Source organism: Adelges cooleyi, unplaced genomic scaffold, assembly GCF_023614345.1.
Source record: "Adelges cooleyi isolate 19-005CV unplaced genomic scaffold, UGA_ACOO_1.1 ACOO_flye_CR_arks_rails_tigmint_CR_PRNA_30, whole genome shotgun sequence".
Taxonomy (NCBI): Eukaryota; Metazoa; Arthropoda; class Insecta; order Hemiptera; family Adelgidae; genus Adelges; species Adelges cooleyi.
The window spans coordinates 15,989,057-16,012,673 of NW_026095971.1; the positions used below are offsets into that span (position 1 = coordinate 15,989,057).

A 23,617-nucleotide genomic window follows, 5' to 3' on the forward strand; every position below is an offset into this window, starting at 1 on the left:
TAATCAGCTGTTAATTCATGGACTACTTAATTCATGGAGAATTTTATTTTGTTGTATACGTAAAAAATGCAAGATGTCTTATCAATCATAAATAGTGTACACCGTACGGGCTAATGTTTGGAATTTCATTATAGAATTCCGTTTGTAAAGTGTACCTACTTTTTAGCAGAAAGGCAAATGCCATGTACCTATCAAGATTTACAAATTAATAAAAATTAACGTTAATTCTTATTTAAGCATTATATGCTAAATAATATTGAATTTTTTTGTTATTGTCGGTTTCCTTTCATTTTTTTTATATTTGGTATGTAGATATCGAGCCTATGTATTTTAATGATTAAACATTTTCATTTAATTTAATCGTATCCTCAAATTGTTACAACCAAGTTGTGAAAAGTGAAACGTGACTTTGATATTTGGCATTTTAAACTCATGTGAATTATAGCTTAGAACGCATTTTTACTGTAATATTACAGAAAACGTAAGTTTTTTATGACTCATATTTATAGATTAGTAATTAAAAAAATTGTACATTATTTTGATAAATTTAAAGAAGTACAATGTCAGAGCCTAATAAACTTACTCGGGACAGTGATGAGCTTTATGATGCATTAGATGAACTGATTGGCTCAGTCAATGCTCAAGAAAAAGAGGTTTGTAAAACATTTACATTTAATTATAAGAAAATAATCTTATTAAAATAACATAGGCATTAATGTATTGTGAAACTTTTTATTGTTGCTAAAAATTAGTATTAAGGCATTTATTATTATTTTTTTTTTTTATTGAACAAAAATAAAATGTAAATGCAGATAATATTAACTAATAATGACAAGTATCTATTCAATACAAATCTGTGATCTGCTAAACTATTATTGTGGTGGTTTTATAATGTGCTATTTCATACTGTATTGACTATTAGTAACAACATAACCAAATCAAAGCAAATGATACAGATTTAATAGTTTTATATGTACATCCAAATCTGTGACTGCCTGGACACTAAAAGCATACAAATTTATACATTGCAAGGTTTTTTTTTTTTAGAAAGAAACTGAAAAAAATAATGATTGCAATGGAACACAAAACAATAACAAAGAATATAATGGAATATCTAGTCCTGAAATCAGTAAAGATGAGGTAAAATATTAGAATAAAATCATTAAGAATACTATTTAATTTATAGCAAATTGAACTATTTTTATAATTAATTATTATTTATTAATATTATTGTTGTCTATAGTATGTATTATTTTAAATATTTATTTATTTCTATTATATTATTAAATTTTACAATTTGTCCACAATATGTATGAATTTTTACTTTTATAAATGAAAACATTTTTTATTGATTACACTCAGGGCCGTATTCAGACTGGTTTCCTCGGGTCATAGGTCCGTGGCTCGGCCCTACACCTATTTTTAAGGGGCCCGGATGATTTAGTTTTCCTGGGGCCCGGCAAAGCTGAGTACGGCTCTGATTACACTAGCTTCTTATTTCATAATGCCTAATTTTTATCATCTTAATTTTAGCTTCCATGCAAAGCTAAGATTGTATTTAATAATGTTTTTATTTACAGCAAGAACATAATCTCAAAGTATTGTCTGATATGATGGATTCATTTGATGCCCAAAATAAGCAATTAGAAGATGAAAAAGTTGACAATGATAACAGTTATAATGAAAGTAAAGATAGTCAAAATAACTCTGAAGATGGTAAAGAAGAGCTAGAGTTATCTGAAATGATTGTTTGTGATGAAGTAGCTTGTGATAGTGATGATGTATGTTACCCAATAATATTTTGTTTACTAGTATTAATAGTTAATTATTTTGTTTTTGTACGTAGGAAGACAATAAAATAGAAACTGACAGAAGTGAATCAAATTATAAAGACAAAAATGAAAAAGATAGCAAAAAACTAAAAAAAGATAAAGATAGTAATAAGAAGAAATCTGATAAAAAAACAGGTATGTTTTATGATAACTTTAATGCAGAAATGGTTCTAATTGATGGTTAAATTAAAAAATGTTGGAAACACAAAATTACGATTTTGAAAGAGAAAAGTTTAAGTTTTCCTTTATATTTGTTTGTAATAAATGCATTTATTTATGTTTACTGACTAGGTTGAAATATGGACTGATAATTTGCCACAATGTTGCAAAAAAAATATTCTCTCTATTTTTTATCGGATTATATATTAACCCACTGTTAGTCGCACAATTTTTGGTTACACTTAAATAAAGAGTGAACTACGTATATTTCTTACCTAAGTCACAGTGTGACTAAATGTGACTGTGGTCGTTGTAACCATAGCGCAACTCATAGTGGGTTAATAAATTAATTTTAACATTTTTTAATTAATCCATCATAATATTATTATATAACAATGAGTTGAGTCACATTACTTAATTTTAAAGTTAAAATGAACTTAGAGGTTAGATACTCAAACACATTAAAGTTTATGTGTTTGGCTCTTGAGCCTCAAATATAATTTTTTGCTAGTTATTTGTGATTTATTTCCTAAAACATTAAGTGATATTTTTTAGTGATTATGATTGCAAACTAGTTACATTAAAGAATAAATTACATATTCAAAGTTAATTAAATAATAAACATTATTTTTTAGTTAGACTTAAATTACTTGTGTTTTAGATTCTAAATCAAAAGAACGCTCAAGAAAAGAAGAATCTAGAAAAAGTGACAAGAAACGGTCACGAACCCCGAGTAAAGATAGGTCCAGCAAAGACAACTCAAAAAAGAGACCAAAAAGTGTATGACCCTTATTATTATTTTTATTATTTATAAATATATGCAAATTACTAAATTATAGTTTTAAAATTTTAGAATGATAAAGAAAAAGAATCGAAAAAACTTAGAGAACTCGATAAATTTTGGCAGACAGTACGTGATGATCCATCTGACTTTATTGGTTGGACATACTTATTGCAATATGTCGATGGAGCAGTAAGTTGGAGACAAATATATGCCACATGGAGAGGGATAAACTTTTTGTAGTTTACTTAAAATTTACAATTTTCTCTTAGACATTGCTTGCCTCAGGAATTAATTTATACCTAATTTTTATCCATTTTAAATGTGAAAATTAAGATGGTTTGTTACAGAGCTCTTGAATTTATAAGCAAACTCGAGCTCTCTCTTTCTGGCCCTCTAATAATGTTTAATTGCATACTTGTCAGACCTATATTAAAATATAGAAGCGTTCTTTGAGATCCTCCTCCTGCCACTTCTTAGCTCATTCTCATAACTAAACATGTTTAAAGGAAATTTCTTTGCTTTGTGGTTCTTACTCTAAATATTGAGTGTCCCCATGACTCATTTGTCAATACTTGTGTTTGATCTCTCTTGCTGATTGTAAGCTTACATCTGGTCTTTTATTTTTTAATTATAATTTATTTATTTAAAACTAGATTCTGATTATTGGTTGGTTAATATTTAATGTAATTTATAAGAAAATATTTATATTAACTAATTTTTTTATTTAGAAAAATATTGAAGCAGCTCGTGAAGCTTATGATGCGTTTTTAAATTTATATCCCTACTGTTATGGTTATTGGAGAAAATATGCAGATTATGAAAGAAAGAATGGAACAAAAGAGAATTGTGAAAAAGTAAGTGATTTATTTACAATTATTTCATTTAAAAGTTGTGAATGAAATACTTCCTTTTAAAAAAAAAACAATAAAAGTTAGTAACCAATAAAATTGGTTAATTTGGTATTTCAATACTTGAGGGGTACATTTAAGCAATAACTTATAAATGATTCTGTATGGCACATTTCATTTTCAACCCGTGTTGTGTTAACTAGAAACAGGTGGTATAAAAACAATAATTTTATTGTTTATCAGTTATTAGAATTTAATGACTTTAATAGAACATGTGTTTTCATATAGTATAGTTAGTTGTGAGTTTATAAGCATATTTGTTAAAGATAAAATAATTGTTTAGTGTTTTTAAATAGTTTTTATATAGCATATGAATCAGCATTCATTATTTTAACAGTTTAATTTATCTTTGTTATAATTATTTCTTTGTTAATATTAGCTTTAGCATATTATATACATTTTTGTAAAATTACTACTTTTTACTATGGATAAAGTTTAATAGATTATGTTTTCTAAATGTTTATTAAACTGTAATACATTTACTTATTTTGTACATTATTGTGATTTGTTGTTTACTATTGAAGTTTTTTAATTCATTTAATTAACAAATAATTATAAAATATTTTTGTAATAAAATTGTTAACTTAAATAAATACTTTAGTAATGATAAATTATAATTTTAACTAAAAGAGCTAAGATAAAGAAAAAAACAACCATTATTAGTTTTATTTGAAGAAAAATTACAGTAAAAAAAGTATAAAGAAATAATTCAAAACTTGATCACCGATAACTACATCTTTAACATTCAGACAGAAGATAAACATTTGACTTTTGGACAACAACTTTATTAAAAACGTGCAGTTTGGATGTGTAGCATTATTTGTTGTATTCAAGAAAAGCAATATTAACTTAGAACAATTTGTATATGATGTAAATTAACTTTTTATTAGTTTTTTTATTATTATATTATTCAAGTATTAAAATATATAGTGTAAAAAAAAAAATATCACAATTTTTCAGGTACTGTGATTGATTTTATCCTTAAACCTCAATTACAATTCCCTATGAGTAAACATTCTTTCAAGAATCCTTTTATAACTAACATGATTTTGGTCTAGATATTTTTTCATCAGGTTGCTGTCGGATAAAACAAATACACTTCATGCTTCAACTGTGGCCCAAATAAAGCACTATCATTTCACAAAAATGTATTAATTCATAAAATAAGCTAAAATTGTGTTTATTATATTCATTAATTTTTCAAATCAATTATCTAGTATATATATTATGTGTAATATGTCATCACAATATTTATCATGTATAAGGAAAAATGATCGTGTTTCCAATTTGTTTATGTATTTATGTATTGTTCAATATTTAGTAGTTAAGATCAGTTATTGTTTATTCTTGTCAATTAAGATAATTGCTAATTGTATTGTAATATTAAAAAGTTTTAAATATGTGGAACATTTCGACAGACGCCAAAAGCTGTTTTGGATTAATTTTGGGTAAGCGGTGAATTTATCAAACTAGTTTTAAGGTTATTTTTGTAAGTGTTAAATTGATATAATAATAATTACATTAAAAATTAAAAGGCATGTTTATAGTTTTTACTTTAAGTATATAATATGGCTGTTAATTAAACCAATGTGTTTATATATAAATGATAGTGATAATCTTGCTAAATATGTACAGGTATTTGACCGTGGATTGAAAGCAATACCTTTGAGTGTTGACTTGTGGATTCACTATATGGGTTATATGAAATCTGCTTATCCGGATGATCAAGACATGATAAGAGAACAGTTTGAAAGAGCAATAGAATCATGTGGAATTGAGTTTCGGTTAGTAAATTAATAATAAAAAAATATTTTCCATTTTTGAAATAAATATATATTAAATTGATAATTATAGATCGGATCGTTTGTGGGACCATTACATAAAATTTGAAATGGAATGTAAGCAATACTCAAAGGTGACTAGTATTTATGATCGCCTTATTGCCACCCCTACTCATGGATATTTAAATAATTTTGAAAAGTAAAACATTTATTTTTGTTAATAACCTCATCTTTCCTCCTTTTAAAGTTTATTTTTTATGTTTGCTATAGTTTTAAAGATTTTATTAAGAAGTATCCAAAAAATAAAATCTTGGAGACTGGTAAATTTTTAGAACTAAGGAAAGAAGTGTTAGTTGAAATTAAAGAAGCTGATGCAAAAAAGAATAAAAAAATGGATTCTGGTTCAGATTCAGATGACATGGCTGATCCCATGGAGCAGGTATTATAACTAATCATAATATTTTTTTGCTTTAAAATGAGAAACTTTTTTTGTTTTGTCCATTAGAGAACAAAAGAAGAAAACATGATGAAAGAAAGAATGATATCTGCACGAATACCGGTAAACAAGTCTACAGCAGAAATGGTTGCGCTGAGATTGCCTTATGAAGAAATGGTTAGCATTATTTAAAAATATGTCTAAAAATATATAAAAATACATATTACCTATTTCAGATAAAACGACCATATTTTCATGTTAAACCTTTGGAGAGATCACAGATAAGGAACTGGAAAGAATATCTAGATTTTGAAATTGGACAAGGGTGTTATAAGCGCATAATAGTGCTATTTGAAAGATGTTTAATAGCTTGTGCACTCTATGAAGAGTTTTGGACTAAAGTAATGATTAGTAATGTATAATATAAGCAACTGAGTATAACTGTTAAGTTTATTTTTCGTGTTAGTATGTGAGTTACTTAGAAAGCTTAGAATCTGATGACCAAGAGCTCAAAAATCGAATCGAAGATGTATATATTAGAGCCTGTATGGTGCATCATAAAAACAAACCGGGGATTAATTTATCTTGGGCACTTCATTTAGAAAACAATGGTAATGTATATTTATTTGTTATTTATGTAAATGTTACGTATAATTTGTTTTGTTATCATCAGGTAATTATAACAAAGCTGCTCAAATTTTGGATATGCTTGATAGTATTGCTCCCCACAAAATGATGATAATTCAAAGAAGGATTAACTTGGAAAGAAGAAGAGGTTGTAATGAAAGAGTATGCGAACTGTATGAACATTATGTCGGCACAGCAGACTCGTCGTTAACTTCAGTTTTGTTAACTGTTAAGTACGCTCGATTCGTTTGGAAAGTTAGTAAAATTTAAATTTATATTCTATTATTTTGTCGTGGCCGAGAGGGGTACCTCGGTGGTGTCTACGCACTAGCCATAGTTTGAATCTCGGTCGCTGGTCGTTTCTCTAGCTGGGCGGGCAACCGTCTGGAGTGAGAAATGCCATCCGACTGGTTCAGAAGAATGGGAAACCACCACACTATACCCACTTCCCCAAGAATGCAACTCCTGCAACGACAAGGCAAAACCTTTAGTAGAAAAACATGTTATTCTATTCAAATTCTATTTTTATGAAGATTTTGTGTTATAGATACAAGGTGATATTCATCGAGCTTCTGAAATTTTATGGGCTGAAGTAAAAAAACTTCAAGTAAATATAACGTCATTTAAGATAATTCATTTTTATTTATTTTTTTTTTTTTTGTATGTTAAAGAATGTACAAAAAAGTAGTCGTCTACTATTGCAACTAATTGAAATCAAAATGAATGACGATCCAATGGACATAAATGCTGTAGTTGAACTTATCGATAAAATATTAAACATGAAATCTATTGAAGTTGAACAGCAAGTGGTTTATGCTCAACGTAAAGTAGAATACCTAGAGGAGTTTGGCAAAGATATATTTTTGTAAGTCAATTGATTAACTTCATTTTTTTTATCTAAGGTCTCAATAATTTTATTTTGTATCTTTGTAAGAACGCAGTGGTGAAAATCAAAAAGATTTAAGTGATTTTGTATAGTTTTACTGGTGAGAAAAATAAATTGTATTTTGTTTTTTCAATATCTTCTTCAATAATTAAAGAAAAATTGAAAACAAGTACAAGTAGTAAGATATATTGTTAACAAATAATGCATGATTAAAAAGTCGTTTTTGAAAAATGGTCATGTGTAACCTTTTGGTTCAAATATAACTGAAACGTTACAATTCTGAAGACACTGTATACGTCTTAACTCCTGAATACTTATTCAATTATATAAAATATAAATTTAAGTCATTTATTATTATTTGACATTGACTGTAAGTCATTTCATTTTTTTATAATAACAGTGCACTAATGATTATATAATAAAAAGAAATAGGGTTTTTTTTTGTTGATAAATATCTCTTAAACACATTAGGTAATTAACGTTATATCACAGAATATAACCACTATCAGTGTCTTATCAGTAAACTGTGTTCTTTCATTTATTATAAACCTTTGGTAAACAATTTTTTTTATAATATCTTAATTAACGATTATTCAATATCATACTAGAAGAGTTAAACTGTTTAGTAATAGTTAAAATTATAACAGAGAAACATTATATTGTTTATTATTTTACTCCATTATTGAAAACATTAAAACATGCCGCTTCAAAGTTATATACCGTATACACAAGAATCACATTTTCCAATTGAAAATTTACCTTACGGTGTATTTTCTACTCAAAATGACTCAACACATAGAATTGGAGTTGCAATCGGTGAAAAAATACTCGACTTGAAGTCTACAAATAATATATTCGATCATACTTTAAGTGAAATATTTCAACAACCATCTTTGCACAGCCTGATGGCTTCGAGTAAGTATACATGGGCTCAGGCGAGGAAATCAATACAGTCATATTTGAGTATTGAAAATGCCGATAACATTAAAAATGGTGTATTTTGGAATCAGAATGAAGTTACTATGCATTTGCCAGTTTCAATAGGAGATTATACAGATTATTTTTCGTGTTACTATCATGCTATCAACTGTGGCAACATCATGATGCCACAGAGACCATTAGCCGAAAATTGGAAGCATATGCCTATTGCTTATCATGGTCGTTCATCATCTGTAATTATATCAGGAACTCCAGTTACACGGCCCAAGGGTCAGTTTTTAAAAAATGGACAGTTACATTTTGGTCCCACAGAAATGCTTGATTATGAATTGGAAATGGCGTTTTTCGTTGGTGGTACATTAAATTCTTTAGGTGATCCGATACAGACTACCAAAGCTTCTGATTACATATTTGGAATGGTAATGTTAAATGATTGGAGTGCTAGAGATATTCAACTCAGAGAATCTACTCCTCTCGGGCCGTTCCTTTCAAAAAATTTTTCCACAAGCATATCGCCATGGGTTGTAACAATGGAAGCGCTAAACCATTTTAAAGTAGATAACTTCAAACAAGATTTTGTACCAATGCAATACTTGCGTCATGACGAAAAATACAATTTCAATATACATCTCAATGCTAGTGTTTGCTCAAAAGGATCACAAAACATTAGTAGTATTTGCGATACAAACTATAAATATCTTTATTGGACGCCATTGCAACAAATAGCCCATCACACAATTAATGGTTGCAATCTACAGCCAGGGGATTTACTGTCTTCAGGAACAATAAGTGGTCCCAAAGACGAACAATGTGGTTGTCTGTTTGAGAGGACAAGAGGAGGCGAAAGGACTATTAATTTAGTTGATAGGGAATTGAAATTTTTTAATGACGGAGATGAAGTTATATTGTCCGGTTATTGCCAAGGTGACGGATATAAGATAGGGTTTGGGACTTGTAGCGGCAAAATTATTCCAGCTATATCATAACATTTAAAATTACATTAAATATATATATGTATAAGTATTTAAAAAGTTTATTACTACTAATTATAAATTAATTATTTGTTTTGGTGTGTTTGAATTATAGAATAAACAAAGCTATTTCTGAGCTAAAAGGCTACTTACAAATATATGGTGAAATTGAAAAAAAATCTATTGAAGATGCTACTGAAAGTAAAATAGCATAGTTTGTGTTAATAATTGTACTATTTTTTTTAATGTAAATAAAATAATATGTTTAGGCAACATTTTAATATTGATGCATTTAATTATGTTTTTCTTTATTTAAACTATTAATTTGTTGTTTTCATTTACTAAAAAGATAAAAAAAATATTGTGTTTATGTGCTCTATCTCACCATAGGCTCAACATAACATATTTATAAAATAAATAAAGTTAAAAAAACAAATTATTTATACTGTAAAAGGAAAGGGTTTTAATATATTGTAATATTAAATTTAAAAAAGTATATATATATTTAATTACTTGTTGTTATGTATCACAGTAGTTTTATAAAACCTTTCACAAAAATCAGTTGTACATTAATTTTTTTTTAATGAATAAAAGTAAAATTTACTGCACAAGAAATTTATAATTTACCTTAAGATTATAAATTTAAAATTCTATTGAAATTTATTAGAACAATATCCAAACCTAAATTCACAGTCCTCGGTAGGCTCTAACATTATTGATGACTCGTCTTCTAATCCAACTACGTTGCCTGTAAATTACACATGACAACTTAGAATGGTATACAAACAAGAGATTAAAATATTTACTAAATAAACTTACACAATTCTAAATTGTTGTATACTGGCCATGATTTAGAATAAATTGATTGCTTTTGAATATTTTTTATATGAATCATTTTAACACATTTCATAGTTTCTAGCATCTGTAAATGTTTTTTTTTAAATTATAAAACGGGTGTTAAAATAATATTAGCATGACATTTTAATACTTCGACAAGTTCTCGAATATAAACTGGCGGAATAACTGACAAATACTCCTTCTTAAGATTTTTCAAATAAATACCAGGTTTCATAATAATTTTTGACAAAACTGAATTCAAATAATATTCCATAACTTGTTTGTTGACAGTTAAGTCTAATCGCGTCCATGGCCGTATATTTATAAGGTCAAAGTCTTCACTTTTTTTCCTTAAAAAATTATTTAAATGGTCAGGAATAAAAACAAGTTTTAAATATGTATTGTAATTACTCTACTAGTAGTTCTCCTCGTAATTTTTTAGCGGGAGGGCTGCCTATACTGATGTCTGACAACCTAAAGAATTCAAAACATTTTATTGTGTTCATTAAATTAAAAAAAAAAAATTACCCATCTTTGTTTTCTTCGTTCATCTGATTTTTTTCAGTCTCTTCATTACAACTCCAATTGGCACTAGGTATTTTCGCCAACCACATGTTTGCAAATTTGTAATGAACATACATCGGAAATTCAATTCCAGCCCTCAATACCAAATTGTGGCTCATTAGATCTTTTAGGGTTTTCATAAGAACATCAAGAGGTATATTACTAAAAAATTCCTAAAAAAAAAAAAAATTAAAAATTAATATTCATGTATAAGGGTGTTATATTTTCAAAAACATTTTATACTTTAATATCTTTTTGTGTCGCTCCGTTAAGTTCTTTTGCCTTACAAAAAGATAATAAGCGTTCACTTAAATTATTGAGATTGTTAAGAACTTGAATGTTTGGATTAAAAGTAGGACACCTAGATGAAATTATAACAGTTTTTTAAGTTTTAAATCATAAATTATAAAACATATTAAACGATTATACGTAATTATAATTTTAACAATCTATTAAATCTTGTTTCGGCAAATAAATGTTTTTTTTATAATTGTCATACTTGCCTAATTAATTCCTCTAAAATAGAATTTATTTCTGCTTCAATGTTTGGAATAGATTTTATTAACTTACAAATAACCTAATAAAAAAAAAAAAGTAATTATTATATATTTCCTGTGTTTGTTTTTAAAAATTTACTTGATAATTATTTAACTGTTTTGTAACAGAAGTGATTATTTTTAAATATTCAACAGATTCATTACTAGTTGAAAGCAAGTCAAAATGGCGACTTCGCATACTGGAAAAAACAAATTGACATAAATTATTGAAAAATAGACGTTGTATGCTTAACATAGAAAATATTCAACTGTACCCTATTGAAGTAAAGTAACGCAAGTAGATTTTGTCAAAAATTAATTCTCTGTTTGGGATATATCCATTTAAAGATCATTATATAGTATATTAATCATATAAGTTTACATAGCCAAACAATTATAAATTTGAGTCATATTATCTTGTTCACACAATAATATAATTATTTCTCTTTTTTTATTCATGTAATATATGAGGTTTGCAACTTGGTTACTTCACCTCTGGGATACGGATACTATATGCCAATGATTTACCGTTTTAATGTGTTTTTTAAACAATTAGATCCAGTGTTTAAAACTTCTTCATCAGGCATGTATTCCAAATACTAAAAATAAATATAAAAATATTGTAGTACAGAAGTAATTTAAATTTAGCTAAATAAAAAGTGGCGTTCTAGCATGTTCATAACCCAAGTAAAATTAATTAATTTTTCATTTACAAAAAAACCACTAAAGAATCAAAATATAAATAGATTTCTTGCCTTTTTATCAAATTCTATAGAAAGCTCTATTACACCACTTGTGCATAAACTTGTAAATAATGTACAAAGTCCACAAGATGGATAAAGTAGGAGCATTTTTCTTTCAGACAAATCATCTTTAATTTCTCCGTAAGTAAGGTAAGCTTCTTTATAACGATTCACATCTACTTTCCCAACAATTGTGTTACTGAATCTATATTAATTTAAAACATAAGTTTTGTAAATAAGTAGGTACACGGATTATGAGTAAAAGTAAATTTATCAGATAATACTTATTACTTAGTTGAATAATCATAAGTCTTTGATTGAATAATATGTGAGGTAGACAGCAAAACTTGGAGGGATTCTTTATGATACTGACTGCACGTAATTAGGTTTTCTTCTTTTATGATATCAAATGCGTGCTTTAAAATTTCATCCGGATACTGTTTGAACGCTTGTAAATAACTTAACGAAATTCTAGGATCACTACTTTGATTGCTTAACGAACTCTAAAAATATAAAAATATTGAATTAAAATAAAGCTATTTCCTAATATAATAATGTTTTACATCAAATACAACTCTCACATGTATAAGAGAATTAACCAAAGATAATTGAATTTCACGTAATGAAAAATTGTAATCAATTTCTTGGCTAATATTTTGCAAATCAACAAATGATTTGGAGGTATTGTCAAATTCCATGTCTGACATTAAGTTATCTAATTTTTCATCATTGGGTTTATCAATTGGCTGTTCTATCTTATGCTGAAGTAAAGATCTGGTTTCAATTACAATTCCACGTTCTTGCAACAATAACACAAGTTTCTTAATATCCGTTACCATCAATTCTCTCATAGCTTTAAATTTTTTTGCTTTGTGCAGTTCATACTGCATTTGAATATCATTCTAAACAAAAATTGTAATTAATATTATACATACATATGTTATTCTTTAAATTACATAAATACTTTAAATAATTCTTGAATTTCTTCATCATTTTTAAGATTTTCATACAAATTGTTAACTTTGCTCTCAATCAATGAGTTCCTCATTAGGTAACGTATACGTCGAAGATAATTGTCAACACTTTTCATACGATAAAACTGTAAATATAATTTAAAAAAAAAATGTATGTTTTAGTTTAATTAAATAAATAATTTAAAATTACCTTTCCAAAAACTGTTTTTACAATGTCTTTGATACCATATGAAAGAAATGCATGACTCTTGACTTGTTTAATAAGAAAAGTCCCTATTTTCCAAAATAGCAGCACATTATCTTCGCCAGGTGTCCATTTATATCTCCTAAAATTTTAAATCTAGATAATTTTGTTTTAAACGCATATACACATAGGCATCTAAGGGTCATATATGTCCTGCGGTTGCTTGCAGCTTGTCCTGTTAACTAAGGGGGGATATTAAGTGGGCCTCACACGATCAGTATTACTGACTGAAATACTCTGTAGTCCTCAAAAGGTCAGTAGGTACTAATAGTGCCGATACTCTTTTTTTCGGTATTCAACTGCTGTACAGTTGACTTTGATGTCAACTCTCGTTTTTAATTTTTTTTTGTAAATACGTCTTTATATTATAAAAATATAATTAAATTATATTAATTTTTCATAAAGCTGTCTACTGTAGCTTCGGTTTTAGAGATTTATTTACAATTCGCAGTATATCATAAGCATATATTTTTTATTGTAATTTCAATAGTTTCTACTACCCACATCCCACAGTGCTGTTAACTCTCTATATTTAGCAATAAAATCTAGCTAAATTTGTCGCTCATGACTTTCTCATAAAATTGCTGTGTAAATAATAGTGAAAAACTACCATTATCCACCACATAACATCAATATTATAACCAGTAAACAAATACTGAGGATTCTATATCTGATTTTTCTATTTCTACAATATTATATTACGCGGTTCATTAGGCTTTTAAAATAGACCCTCTGGACACCTCCTCTTACACACGTCTCTAAATAAAAGATATTATATATTATTAAGTGTGAATGGTTTTTGTGATACGTGAAAAGGTTTAGAAAAAAGTTTAATATTTGATAAGATTAGGCAATAATAACAATAGTATATTTATACTTACATTTGATATAGTTTATTGGAAGTAATTTCTGCTTTTTTGGTTTCTTTTTTTTTACGATGTTTTTGCATTCTTTGTAATAACAAAATATTTAATTTAGTTTTTTTTTTAGGAGCCAAAATTTTTTTTTTCATATTCCAGTTTCTAGTAAGATGTCTAAAACATAAAAAGTCATATTATATTCTATTTCAGGAAAGGGATTATAAAAGTTTGCAAAAAACGAATAAGTATAATACAATTTAATAATTAACTAATATTATTTATTTTTTAAAAGTAATCTACAATCCTATGACATAGTCGATCTATTTCAACATTTCCTAATTTTCAGAAATTCTGAATTTTGTCTGGATTTTTATTCAGAATTTTCAAACTAGATTCGCAAGTTAAGAGCCCAACATTTTTAAGATTTTGAATCGTACAACTAATTATAAAATAAGATGTAATAAAAATGTTTGAAATACAAAACAATACAGTCTACTTACGAATATAAATGGCTATCAAATCCAGCAGCTCCTTTATTATCACCAGGTATAGTACCATTATCTTGAGATACAGCTTCCAATGTACTTCTTGATGCACAACATTCTTCTATGACATCCTTAGTTCTTTGAAGCATCTCTCGACGTTTGAGTTTATTTGAAATATTTGAAATTCTATAACCTAAGAATATAATAATATATATATTTTTTTAAATTTACTTTTTAAAGGACTCAACTATGTTACTTTTTTACTCTCTTCATTTTCTATTTTAGTATTTACTAACCAAGAGGAGTGTTTGTACAAAAGTACCAAGTGTCTAACCAATAGTTTTCTATCTCATAACTGCTAAAGAACTCATATGAACGGCGTTCATACTCCATATCAGATACTTGATAGTAGCTTGGACTGCTTTGAACAGTATTTAAAAGACAGGCTCGTCTATTTAAATAAGCGTAAATCTAAAGATATCGGATATGTGCTATAAAAATATAAATACTTATAAATTAGCATTAAAAATAAAAATTACCAATTCAGTATCTCTGTAGGTTTTTGGACCAAATTGTACCAAGCCTATAGTACATAATAGGCGTAAAACATTTAAAGTATTTCGAATGTGTCTGTAAACAAATAATTACACTAATAATATAGTATTATAAATTGTATAAGATATATTATACCTACTTCTTTAACCCTTGTGATAGCATGCTGCGAACTTCAGAGGACAAGGTCATTAGTGGTAAGTATTTATAAATAGGATGTGTAGCGTAAATTGCCAATTTCTCTAAATTAATTTTTGATTTATTGAAATTTACGATTTTTAACATCAAATCTAAGGGCATATGATGAATAATGTCGCTCACAAAGAACCATCCTTCAGGATATTCTAAAGAAAAAGGAAACATTTTTAAATTATGAAATTAAACATAAAGTAAAATCAATTGTTATACTTGGATATTTTGGTAATGGAGGCACAAACATTTTCCAACCAATAGTTGGGTTATATACTTTTGGGATTTGAGCTTCTTCCCCTCGAACTAAATCTTTTCTATAACTTGAAACAGTTTTTTCAGTTTCTTCACATGAGTTTACTAAGCTTTTATTGGGGTGATCGTATACAATATAAAATAGATACTCATGTAATGATCTCATTTTCATAAATCTTGGTAGTTTGAGACTAAATATATCCTAAAACAATATATATATATATATATATATATATATATAACTTTAGTATTTAAGAACAATTGTAGGTAATGACTAAGATACTAACAATTTTTGGTTCTGGAGACTTATGCACAGTTAAATTCCACTTTTTATTTGCCTTGGTTGTTTTCAATGTATTATTAAATCTATTTAAGAAACTGTTCATGTATGAAATAATGTCTGGCTGACCTAAAATACATATTAAAAATGAACATTTATTTACCTGATGTAACAAACATTTAATCTTTAATAAGGTATGTGTAGTATTTTAAATGTACTTATTTAGGTAAATGGATATACATCATCCTATACTCTAAAGTAGTAATTTAAATTATATTATAGAAATAAGAAACTTAAAAACATCTCGCTATCTCCTTGACTAATTAAGAGTATTGAGTATTTATGTCACTTAATTTTTACTTACAAAAATTGACACTGGGGGTAGCGACGAATGTTTGATTAATAGTTTTTGTTCCATAACTAACTTTGTACAAAACAGATTGTAATCTGCCTTTAGTTTCAAAATAGCCAACAATTTTTATTAATGTTTTAACATCAAGGGTACCAATAAATTTTGGATTTTCTTTTTCTGTACTAATAATTGTCTAGAAAACAAAAAGTAAAAATATTTAACATCAAATTAGGAATAAAATATTGATGGTTCCTGCTAAAGGGTCTAAGCGACATTTTTTGTAGTTTTCACGAGAGCTAAAAACATTTGTTTGGGGATTACATTTTTTTTTTTTAAACAGCAATAACATAATAGAGAGACCCTATTTTTTGAGCAGAAAACATATGAAGTGCTGTTTTGTAAACTTTAAATTTTAATTGTTTGTTAAATAATGGTCACAGCTTTTTTTGCACATGCACATTGGATGAAGTACATTTTTTTCCATCCAATAATATATCATCGCTGATACTGTAACACCGCGTATCTCAATTCCAAGGATTTTCAGGAGAAGCAAAATAAGTTATTCAAATGTATAGGTTTTGATATAAACTGTATTATCATTTTTATGATTTATAGTGAAACTATAAGTCTGATAAAAAAACACCATTAACAAAATATTTTCGGCGGCACGCGATTTATTTATCAATCAATATTGGTAATAATCTCATTTGGCCAAATTTTGATATACATGCTGTTGCAGTATCAGTGACGATACGCCATTTCCTTTGATCTTAAGAGTTGCTTAGAACCTTTTAGTAACCATCAATATTGTGAATTATTTTAGGGTTCAAGTGGACTAGTGATTGATGGTGGTGGAACCACCAAAGGGTGGACTTCAGCTCCCAAAACACGGTTTTATTTGCCAGACAGCAATTGGAGACTCCCAACAATAAATTCTTTTTTTTTTTTTTAAATTACTTACCTTTTTTAAGTTTATTAAACTAATTATATTATCTTTACTTAACAAATTGAATATAATTCTCTGTCGGAAGAAAAAACGATCAGTCATAGACACACTTTGTCTGTAACAATAGTAATAATTTATCATTAATAAAGTTTAAAATTATTATAACACTATATAATAATAAATAAATCACAAAAATGATTTTAGCATCAGATACACTAATATGAAGGGCACAGAGGAAGAAGTGTAGTGTTCTTTTATTTTCTTAATTTTTGAGTTAATGGTACATTGGGGCTAATATTGAATTTTGAAATCTATTTGGCGAAAGACTATTATAGTGGGGCCAACCAACTTAGGGCTTTGACATGTTCACCTCCAGTGCCGATCTCTAATCGGCAGCAGTAGTGGCCGCCCGCCGATCTGTGACCATTACTAGGTACATATCTAGAGATACGTTTATAAATGATTTGGCCATCGGGGAACGACCATTTTTTTTTACATTGGCTATGCAGTATGTGTCTATACTTAATTTCATGCAATTGGTTTAATTTTTTATCACGAGATCGCAGGACAGTGCAAGCAAAATTTTATCGGAAATCACGGCTACTGGCGCCCCGTCCGGAGTTTTACATGCAGAGGTGAACAAGTTAAAAATGGTTGACACGTAGATATGTACTCACAAACTTACTTTGTTTTTGACTCTTCTGAAAAATTGTCAAAAATGGACAAATACCCTTCTTCCCCTGTGTCTATCATATGTATAAATTCCTTTATCAAATAACCATTTAATGTACGTTTAAATTAAAAAATTATATGAAAACTTAAGTACTTTAATACTCACTTAGAAGTTTCAAATAATTTTTGACAGTACCCATACTCCATTGTTCTTGTGGTTGTTTGTTCTGCATTATTTTTACAGCCATCATTCTATATCAAACAGAATTGTTTTATACTAATGCCTATGATTAAATGTTGACTTTATTATATTATAACTTTATCCATAAATAGTTTTAATGTCTTACTAACTAGTAAATTGATCATATTCCATTATGTAATAAAAACTATCAATAAATCAATATTTAATAATACATTTTAAAACTTACTATTATTAATACATTAGGTGGTGATGTGTTGCTAGAAATACTTGGGCTGTTTGAAATAGTTGAATCTAATTTTTTACCAGTATTATCTATATTTGAATTATCTTTTTGACTATTTTCTTGCAAGTCAATATTATTTTCTGTATTGTTTATATTATTGTCTAGTGACACACCAGCAGTATTCAGGACTGTACCATCAAATTGTGCCCCCGTTTCAAAAGTGTGTTCTTGTAACTCCAATTCATCTTTATAGGTAAGAACATTTTGTTGATCAACATTTTCACATTTAATATTTGGTGTTGGATAATGATTTTTAGCATAATAACTATAAAAAAAATGTTTATATTAGAATTTATTGTTTGATTATTAGTATATCTTGAGTAATTACACATGAGCTTTAGAACGGCCTCGGTCACAATGATTTTTACTAAGATTGCCCAACTTGATGTGATGTTTTAAAATATTATTTAAATTACCATCAGAGGTAAACCTGAATTTGCGAGAAATTTCTGAAAGTGTAGCACCGTCACTCTGGTTTTCAATCCATCTAAGAATTTGTCTCTCAAAGGAACAGTCTAGTTTGAATTCACGGTCTATTCATTTAGTAACAATCAAAAATTTAATTTTACTTATGCTTTATTTACTATTTACTTTATAACAATTAATTAAACTACCTTTAGATGTTACAACTGTTTCTGGCTCTGAATTAAGATTGTCAGGTTTATTATTACACTTCAACTGAATGCATCTAAGGACTTTTTCTGTTCTTGGCTCTTTTTTACTTAAATATTCATTTATAGTAGCATTTGGAAAAAGTTCTCTATACTTTAATATCTGGAATAGTATTACAATATTAATTAAATTTAATAGAGTAAGATAAAACTTGTATGTAATAAACTGTAAAAATAATAAAGTACTTGGAAACTTTTTTACATTTTGTATTATTATAATTTTAATAAAATAAAAATTTTTTGCTTACCAGATTAGTATCACACAATTTTTTAAGTTGTGGCTGCTTAAATGTTTTAGCTAAACTAACACTACACGCTGTTTTAACTTGATCATAAGTAGCTATTTGATTTGGCTGTTTTTTTAAATAATCCACAATTTTAGATACCATAACATCAATTATCGACTGCTGTTTTATAAAAAATCTTACTAAACTTGAAACTACAACTCGATTGGACATCTGAGAACTATTCCCAGCATATGAAATTATCTATAAAAAAATATACGACTTTATTGTTAATACTGAAAAATGTTAGTTTTTAAAACAGCTTTAACTAACTTGATTTTTTATCAAACCATCAAGAGTTAATCGGTTCCTTATATACGATAATGCTTTAGAATCAGGAAAAACATTTCTTAATGAATGTGAACCATGAGATGCTTCTCCTAAGTAACGTGACCGTCCTATTCTTTCTAAAACTAAGTAGGTTCGAACTGGAAGATTTAAAGAAAATTGTTTTTCTTCTGGAATTAAAGCTTTTTTTCGAGTTTCTTGAGAGGCCACAATTACCAAACATCTACTCCACCTACAAATAAAAATAAAGTATTTAAAAAATTCAAAGATTATTTATTTCTGAATTTGTAACTTTCACAAAAAAAAAAAAGAATGAAATAGAAAGTATATAAATTAGTGTACCGTTTTTCAGCTTCTTCAACTGTAATTTTCCTAGGGAATGTTCCAAGATTAAATCTTGTATAATAGTCTTTACAAGATCCCATAATTGGACCATCTTCAATACAGTGATTTGGGTATATATCTTTAGGCATATTTTTCTAAAAATAAATATTATTAATAGTAACAAACTACTCATTCAAAACACATAATATATTAAATCATACAGGTTCGTAAATAGAGCCAAATTTACTGTGAATGTACTCATATCTGTTGAAAATCACTAATGGTTCTCTAGGGTTTTGGAGTCTATAAAACTCTACATCTTTTAAACACACTATGATTGACCATATTATTGTTTTTACAGATCCATCAATAAGTTTGATGGGCCAATCAGGACGAACTGAAAGTCTTGTACATAGTGCTAAAGAAACAAAAATAATGTATGTTAAATCAATACAAATTTGTTACAATTAAAATTTTACCTTCTATAGTAATACCATCCAGTCCTTCTAAAGCTATTTCATCGAGTACAATGGCACTCAAATCACGTTGAAATCTATGCATTTTAAAATAATATGTTTACATTGTTAACATTTTATTGTTTATGTATCGATTAATAATAGTTCTTAACCTGTAAACAATGGTAAAGTCTTTAGTGAATGAAAAAAAGCGTCAAAAATGGCATTATATGATAATTAATAATTATTTAATAATAATAATCTAAAACCAAAAAAAAAATGTGTATCACATCTTGTGAAACTTATTTAATAAGTTTGAGTTATCAGAAATCAGATGGGAGACTGGGATATTTGCATTATATAAAAGCACGATTATAAAGAACTTACAATTTTTAAAGTTCTTTTTTTCGATTAAAATTTATAAAGTTCTTACTTCTTTTTAACCGTGAATAAAAGTACATTATCATAATATCATTATACAATTTACATAGGTACCACGGCTGATATAGAAAACATATGAGTTAACCATGAATGCGGATAAAGATAAAACCGTGACCATGGTACAGTTAAAACAATAGATTATAACGAGTTTAATAATCTAGCAACCGGTATAGCCATGTTGTGAAAGCTGATAACAAATTCCTATTTTTTAACATTTAACATGCCTATTTATTTAATGTTTCGTCTCGCTAGTTGCTAACGAAAACCGTATACTGTAAAATCGAAGCCACGAGCCGACAGTTTTTCATATTTGTATGGTTTGTAAATAATACTTATTTCTATTTCTGTAAAAATATAATTGTATTTTTTTTACCGATCATTACAATACCGAATGTTTAATTATCATGTCATCTGGAGAAGCAACAGCTCAAGAAAAATTACATACTGTGTATCCTTAAGTAAAATTAGTATAATAAGTTAAATTAAGTTGTTCTAAATATGTTGTTGTGTAAACTTAATTGGGGCATTATTAGCCGCATGTACCATGCAACCACCCCTGTAGCGGCTGCAGCTTCTGCAACGGTGAGCAATATCAGACCCGACGCCTTCTATTCTATCAATACAGAAAATCCGCCACTTGCTAAAAGTTTCTATGTAGGAATTTTCAATACAAATGTATTTAATTTGAAAGTAAAAGCTACTGAAGTTTTATCCAGTTCAAATCTTTTTGGTGTAAAAGTACCTAAACATTTTGGCGGTACGGAACTTTCTGTTACTGAAATATCAAATGCTTTCAAAGCTATTGGGTTAAAAAATTATAAACATTATTTGGCTCATGGAAGTGTAGTACAATGCATTACTAAACATGGATCTGATGAACAAAAAACAAAGTTTTTGCCATTATTAGCATCTGGTGAAAATGTAGCAACGTTTTGTGCTTATGAGAGTCAACATGGTTATGATGTTGAAAATACAAGTACCAAAGCATCATTTATTAATGGCAAATGGGTTATAAATGGAACAAAAAGTTGGGTAGTCAATGCTAAAAAATCAGATGTATTGTTAGTACTTGCTAAGACTATGGATGAATGTAATAGACCAGAAAGTAAGATGGAGTTCTTCAGCGCATTTCTTGTAAAAAAGTCATCGAATGGTGTTAAAATTATTGATAATGGAAGTTATTCTGATGTTATATTTGATAATGTTCAAGTGGATTCTATGTTGGGATTAGAAAATGAAGGTTTATTATGTCATTCAATATTATTTACCGCAGATTTCATAGAATCTGCGTCTGCTACTGTTGGAGAGTTGAAGAAAATAACAAAATCATTTTCTGAAGATTTTATCACTAATAACCAGTTAAAATTACTAAAACTTGGTAAAATTAACAGTATTTTATACTCAATGGATTGTGTTTTACATTTTACTAGTTTAATCTTAGATTCGTATAAAACAGAAACTGAATATGAACAAATACTTGCAAGAATATTTGTAACTGAATCTACCTATGCATGTTTAGATTTGCTAAATGATTTGGGATTACCTAAAACTGCATATTCATATATTGAAGATTCTTTATTGTTTGATGGAAGAGGAACTCTACTTTCAATAGTGGGTTCACTACTAGGTATTCAGCATGCTGGACAGTTTATGGCTAATGAAGTGAAACAATTAAGAAATCCATTAATGTTTCCCAAGTACACATTGAGTCATATTGCTAAGATACAAAGTTCTTTAAAAGATAAACCAAAATTAAAACAATATATTGAACGCTACCTACATCCTTCATTAAAGAAACAAGCACTCGACCTGGAGTATTGTTTAAGTAGAATACAGTTTGCAGTACAAAATATGTTTATCAATCTTGGTCCTGACACTTGTCATTATCAAATGATACTCGAGCGGATAAATAGTGTTGCTTTAAATACATATGCAATGTCAGCTATTTTACATAATGTATCAGGACATTTGTCAAGTAAAAATTCTCAAATATATCCAACCGAGTTGGTGCATGCTAGTGTTTTTTGCAATAATGCACGTGCTCACTGTAGTAAAACCGTAACTGAAATATTGGATGCTCCAAACAACGTCACAGATCCATTATACAAATTACTTGGGCAACAAATTTTTGTAGACAAGGATTATTACTTAGAACATCCTCTAAAAAGAAATATTGTTTAAGTGTAGTTTATATTAACTAGACCTGTGCGTGTATATAAATATATATATATTTATGTATGTGCATGTAAATAAATTGCATAATTTTATTTTTTGTTGAACATCTTTCCTAAATAATAATTACCTCAGGATTCTTAAATTTAATGCTGAAACAATACATCACGCAAAAGCTATTTACCACGCCATTAGAGTAGAAAAAGAACCAAATAATTCAGTTCAAAGAAAATGTGATGTTGAAGGACACTATGTTAATGTGTAAGCTTATAAAATAAATTTCTATTTGTTTTTCATGCTACATTTATAAATTAGTATCTCAATTTATTATTTCTTCATTTCAGAAAGCTCGAGTCTCCTCATCTAAATTCTTTACGTGCAAGCTCTAACGGTTTGTTAGATATTCTAAAACTTTTATCTGAAGTTGTTAAGAATTTTGATCTCCAACACCCATCAGTTGAATATGATCACTTCTGAAGCTCCTCGTCAAAATACACCCTCGCCAACTGAAAGTCGTGCTAACTATGGATTTGCTTTGTATTTAGCATCCAAGACAGCTTTTGTAGTATATTTGGTATGGGCTTTCATTCCAAGTCATTGGTTAGCAGTTATTGGTTTAACGTATTTACCTCAAAAATATTGGGCTGTTGTTTTGCCTGTGTGGACGTGTTGTGCCATTATGGCG

At 27.8% G+C, this 23,617-nt stretch overlaps 4 protein-coding genes across 6 annotated transcripts; 3 read left to right on the plus strand and 1 right to left on the minus strand.

Moving 5' to 3' along the window:
- Positions 1-97: 97 nt before the first annotated feature.
- On the plus strand, positions 98-9,619 carry LOC126838683 (pre-mRNA-processing factor 39-like). The gene is made up of 18 exons (XM_050573313.1): positions 98-481; positions 554-653; positions 1,048-1,140; positions 1,581-1,781; positions 1,847-1,967; positions 2,653-2,771; positions 2,845-2,964; positions 3,504-3,629; positions 5,319-5,467; positions 5,538-5,663; positions 5,735-5,903; positions 5,970-6,077; positions 6,137-6,301; positions 6,367-6,511; positions 6,574-6,782; positions 7,075-7,134; positions 7,199-7,392; positions 9,439-9,619. The coding sequence occupies exons 2-18, from the start codon at positions 561-563 to the stop codon at positions 9,536-9,538; spliced, it is 2,298 nt and encodes a 765-aa protein (XP_050429270.1). The 5' UTR covers positions 98-481; positions 554-560; the 3' UTR covers positions 9,539-9,619.
- Positions 7,947-9,619, plus strand: LOC126838686 (fumarylacetoacetase). Its single transcript, XM_050573316.1, has one exon. The coding sequence runs from the start codon at positions 8,112-8,114 to the stop codon at positions 9,336-9,338; it is 1,227 nt and encodes a 408-aa protein (XP_050429273.1). The 5' UTR covers positions 7,947-8,111; the 3' UTR covers positions 9,339-9,619.
- A 188-nt stretch (positions 9,620-9,807) lies between these two features.
- LOC126838682 (uncharacterized) lies at positions 9,808-20,813 on the minus strand. Of its 3 annotated transcripts, XM_050573312.1 has the most exons (33): positions 20,707-20,813; positions 20,344-20,492; positions 20,086-20,282; positions 19,883-20,019; positions 19,526-19,772; positions 19,217-19,456; positions 18,912-19,071; positions 18,626-18,830; positions 18,241-18,562; positions 17,979-18,064; positions 17,156-17,255; positions 16,207-16,387; positions 15,850-15,971; positions 15,527-15,764; positions 15,261-15,462; positions 15,106-15,196; positions 14,863-15,037; positions 14,582-14,759; positions 14,103-14,255; positions 13,168-13,303; positions 12,968-13,102; positions 12,585-12,905; positions 12,295-12,506; positions 12,016-12,208; positions 11,789-11,859; positions 11,361-11,460; positions 11,228-11,301; positions 10,968-11,085; positions 10,689-10,897; positions 10,572-10,634; positions 10,312-10,510; positions 10,143-10,245; positions 9,808-10,071 (listed from the first exon to the last, which is right to left on the minus strand). In XM_050573312.1, the coding sequence occupies exons 2-33, from the start codon at positions 20,423-20,425 to the stop codon at positions 9,974-9,976; spliced, it is 5,148 nt and encodes a 1,715-aa protein (XP_050429269.1). In that variant the 5' UTR covers positions 20,426-20,492; positions 20,707-20,813; the 3' UTR covers positions 9,808-9,973. The 3 variants fall into 3 exon arrangements, 2 of the variants coding, with proteins under 2 accessions (XP_050429269.1, XP_050429268.1); XM_050573311.1 differs by lacking the exon at positions 20,707-20,813 and having other exon boundaries at positions 20,344-20,603; XR_007685723.1 differs by lacking the exons at positions 9,808-10,071; positions 10,143-10,245; positions 10,312-10,510; ... (1 more) ...; positions 10,689-10,897; positions 20,707-20,813 and having other exon boundaries at positions 10,969-11,085; positions 11,377-11,460; positions 20,344-20,606.
- A 143-nt stretch (positions 20,814-20,956) lies between these two features.
- Positions 20,957-23,328, plus strand: LOC126837995 (complex I assembly factor ACAD9, mitochondrial-like). Its single transcript, XM_050572052.1, has 2 exons — positions 20,957-23,193; positions 23,277-23,328. The coding sequence occupies exon 1, from the start codon at positions 21,259-21,261 to the stop codon at positions 22,939-22,941; it is 1,683 nt and encodes a 560-aa protein (XP_050428009.1). The 5' UTR covers positions 20,957-21,258; the 3' UTR covers positions 22,942-23,193; positions 23,277-23,328.
- The last annotated feature ends 289 nt before the right edge of the window (positions 23,329-23,617 follow it).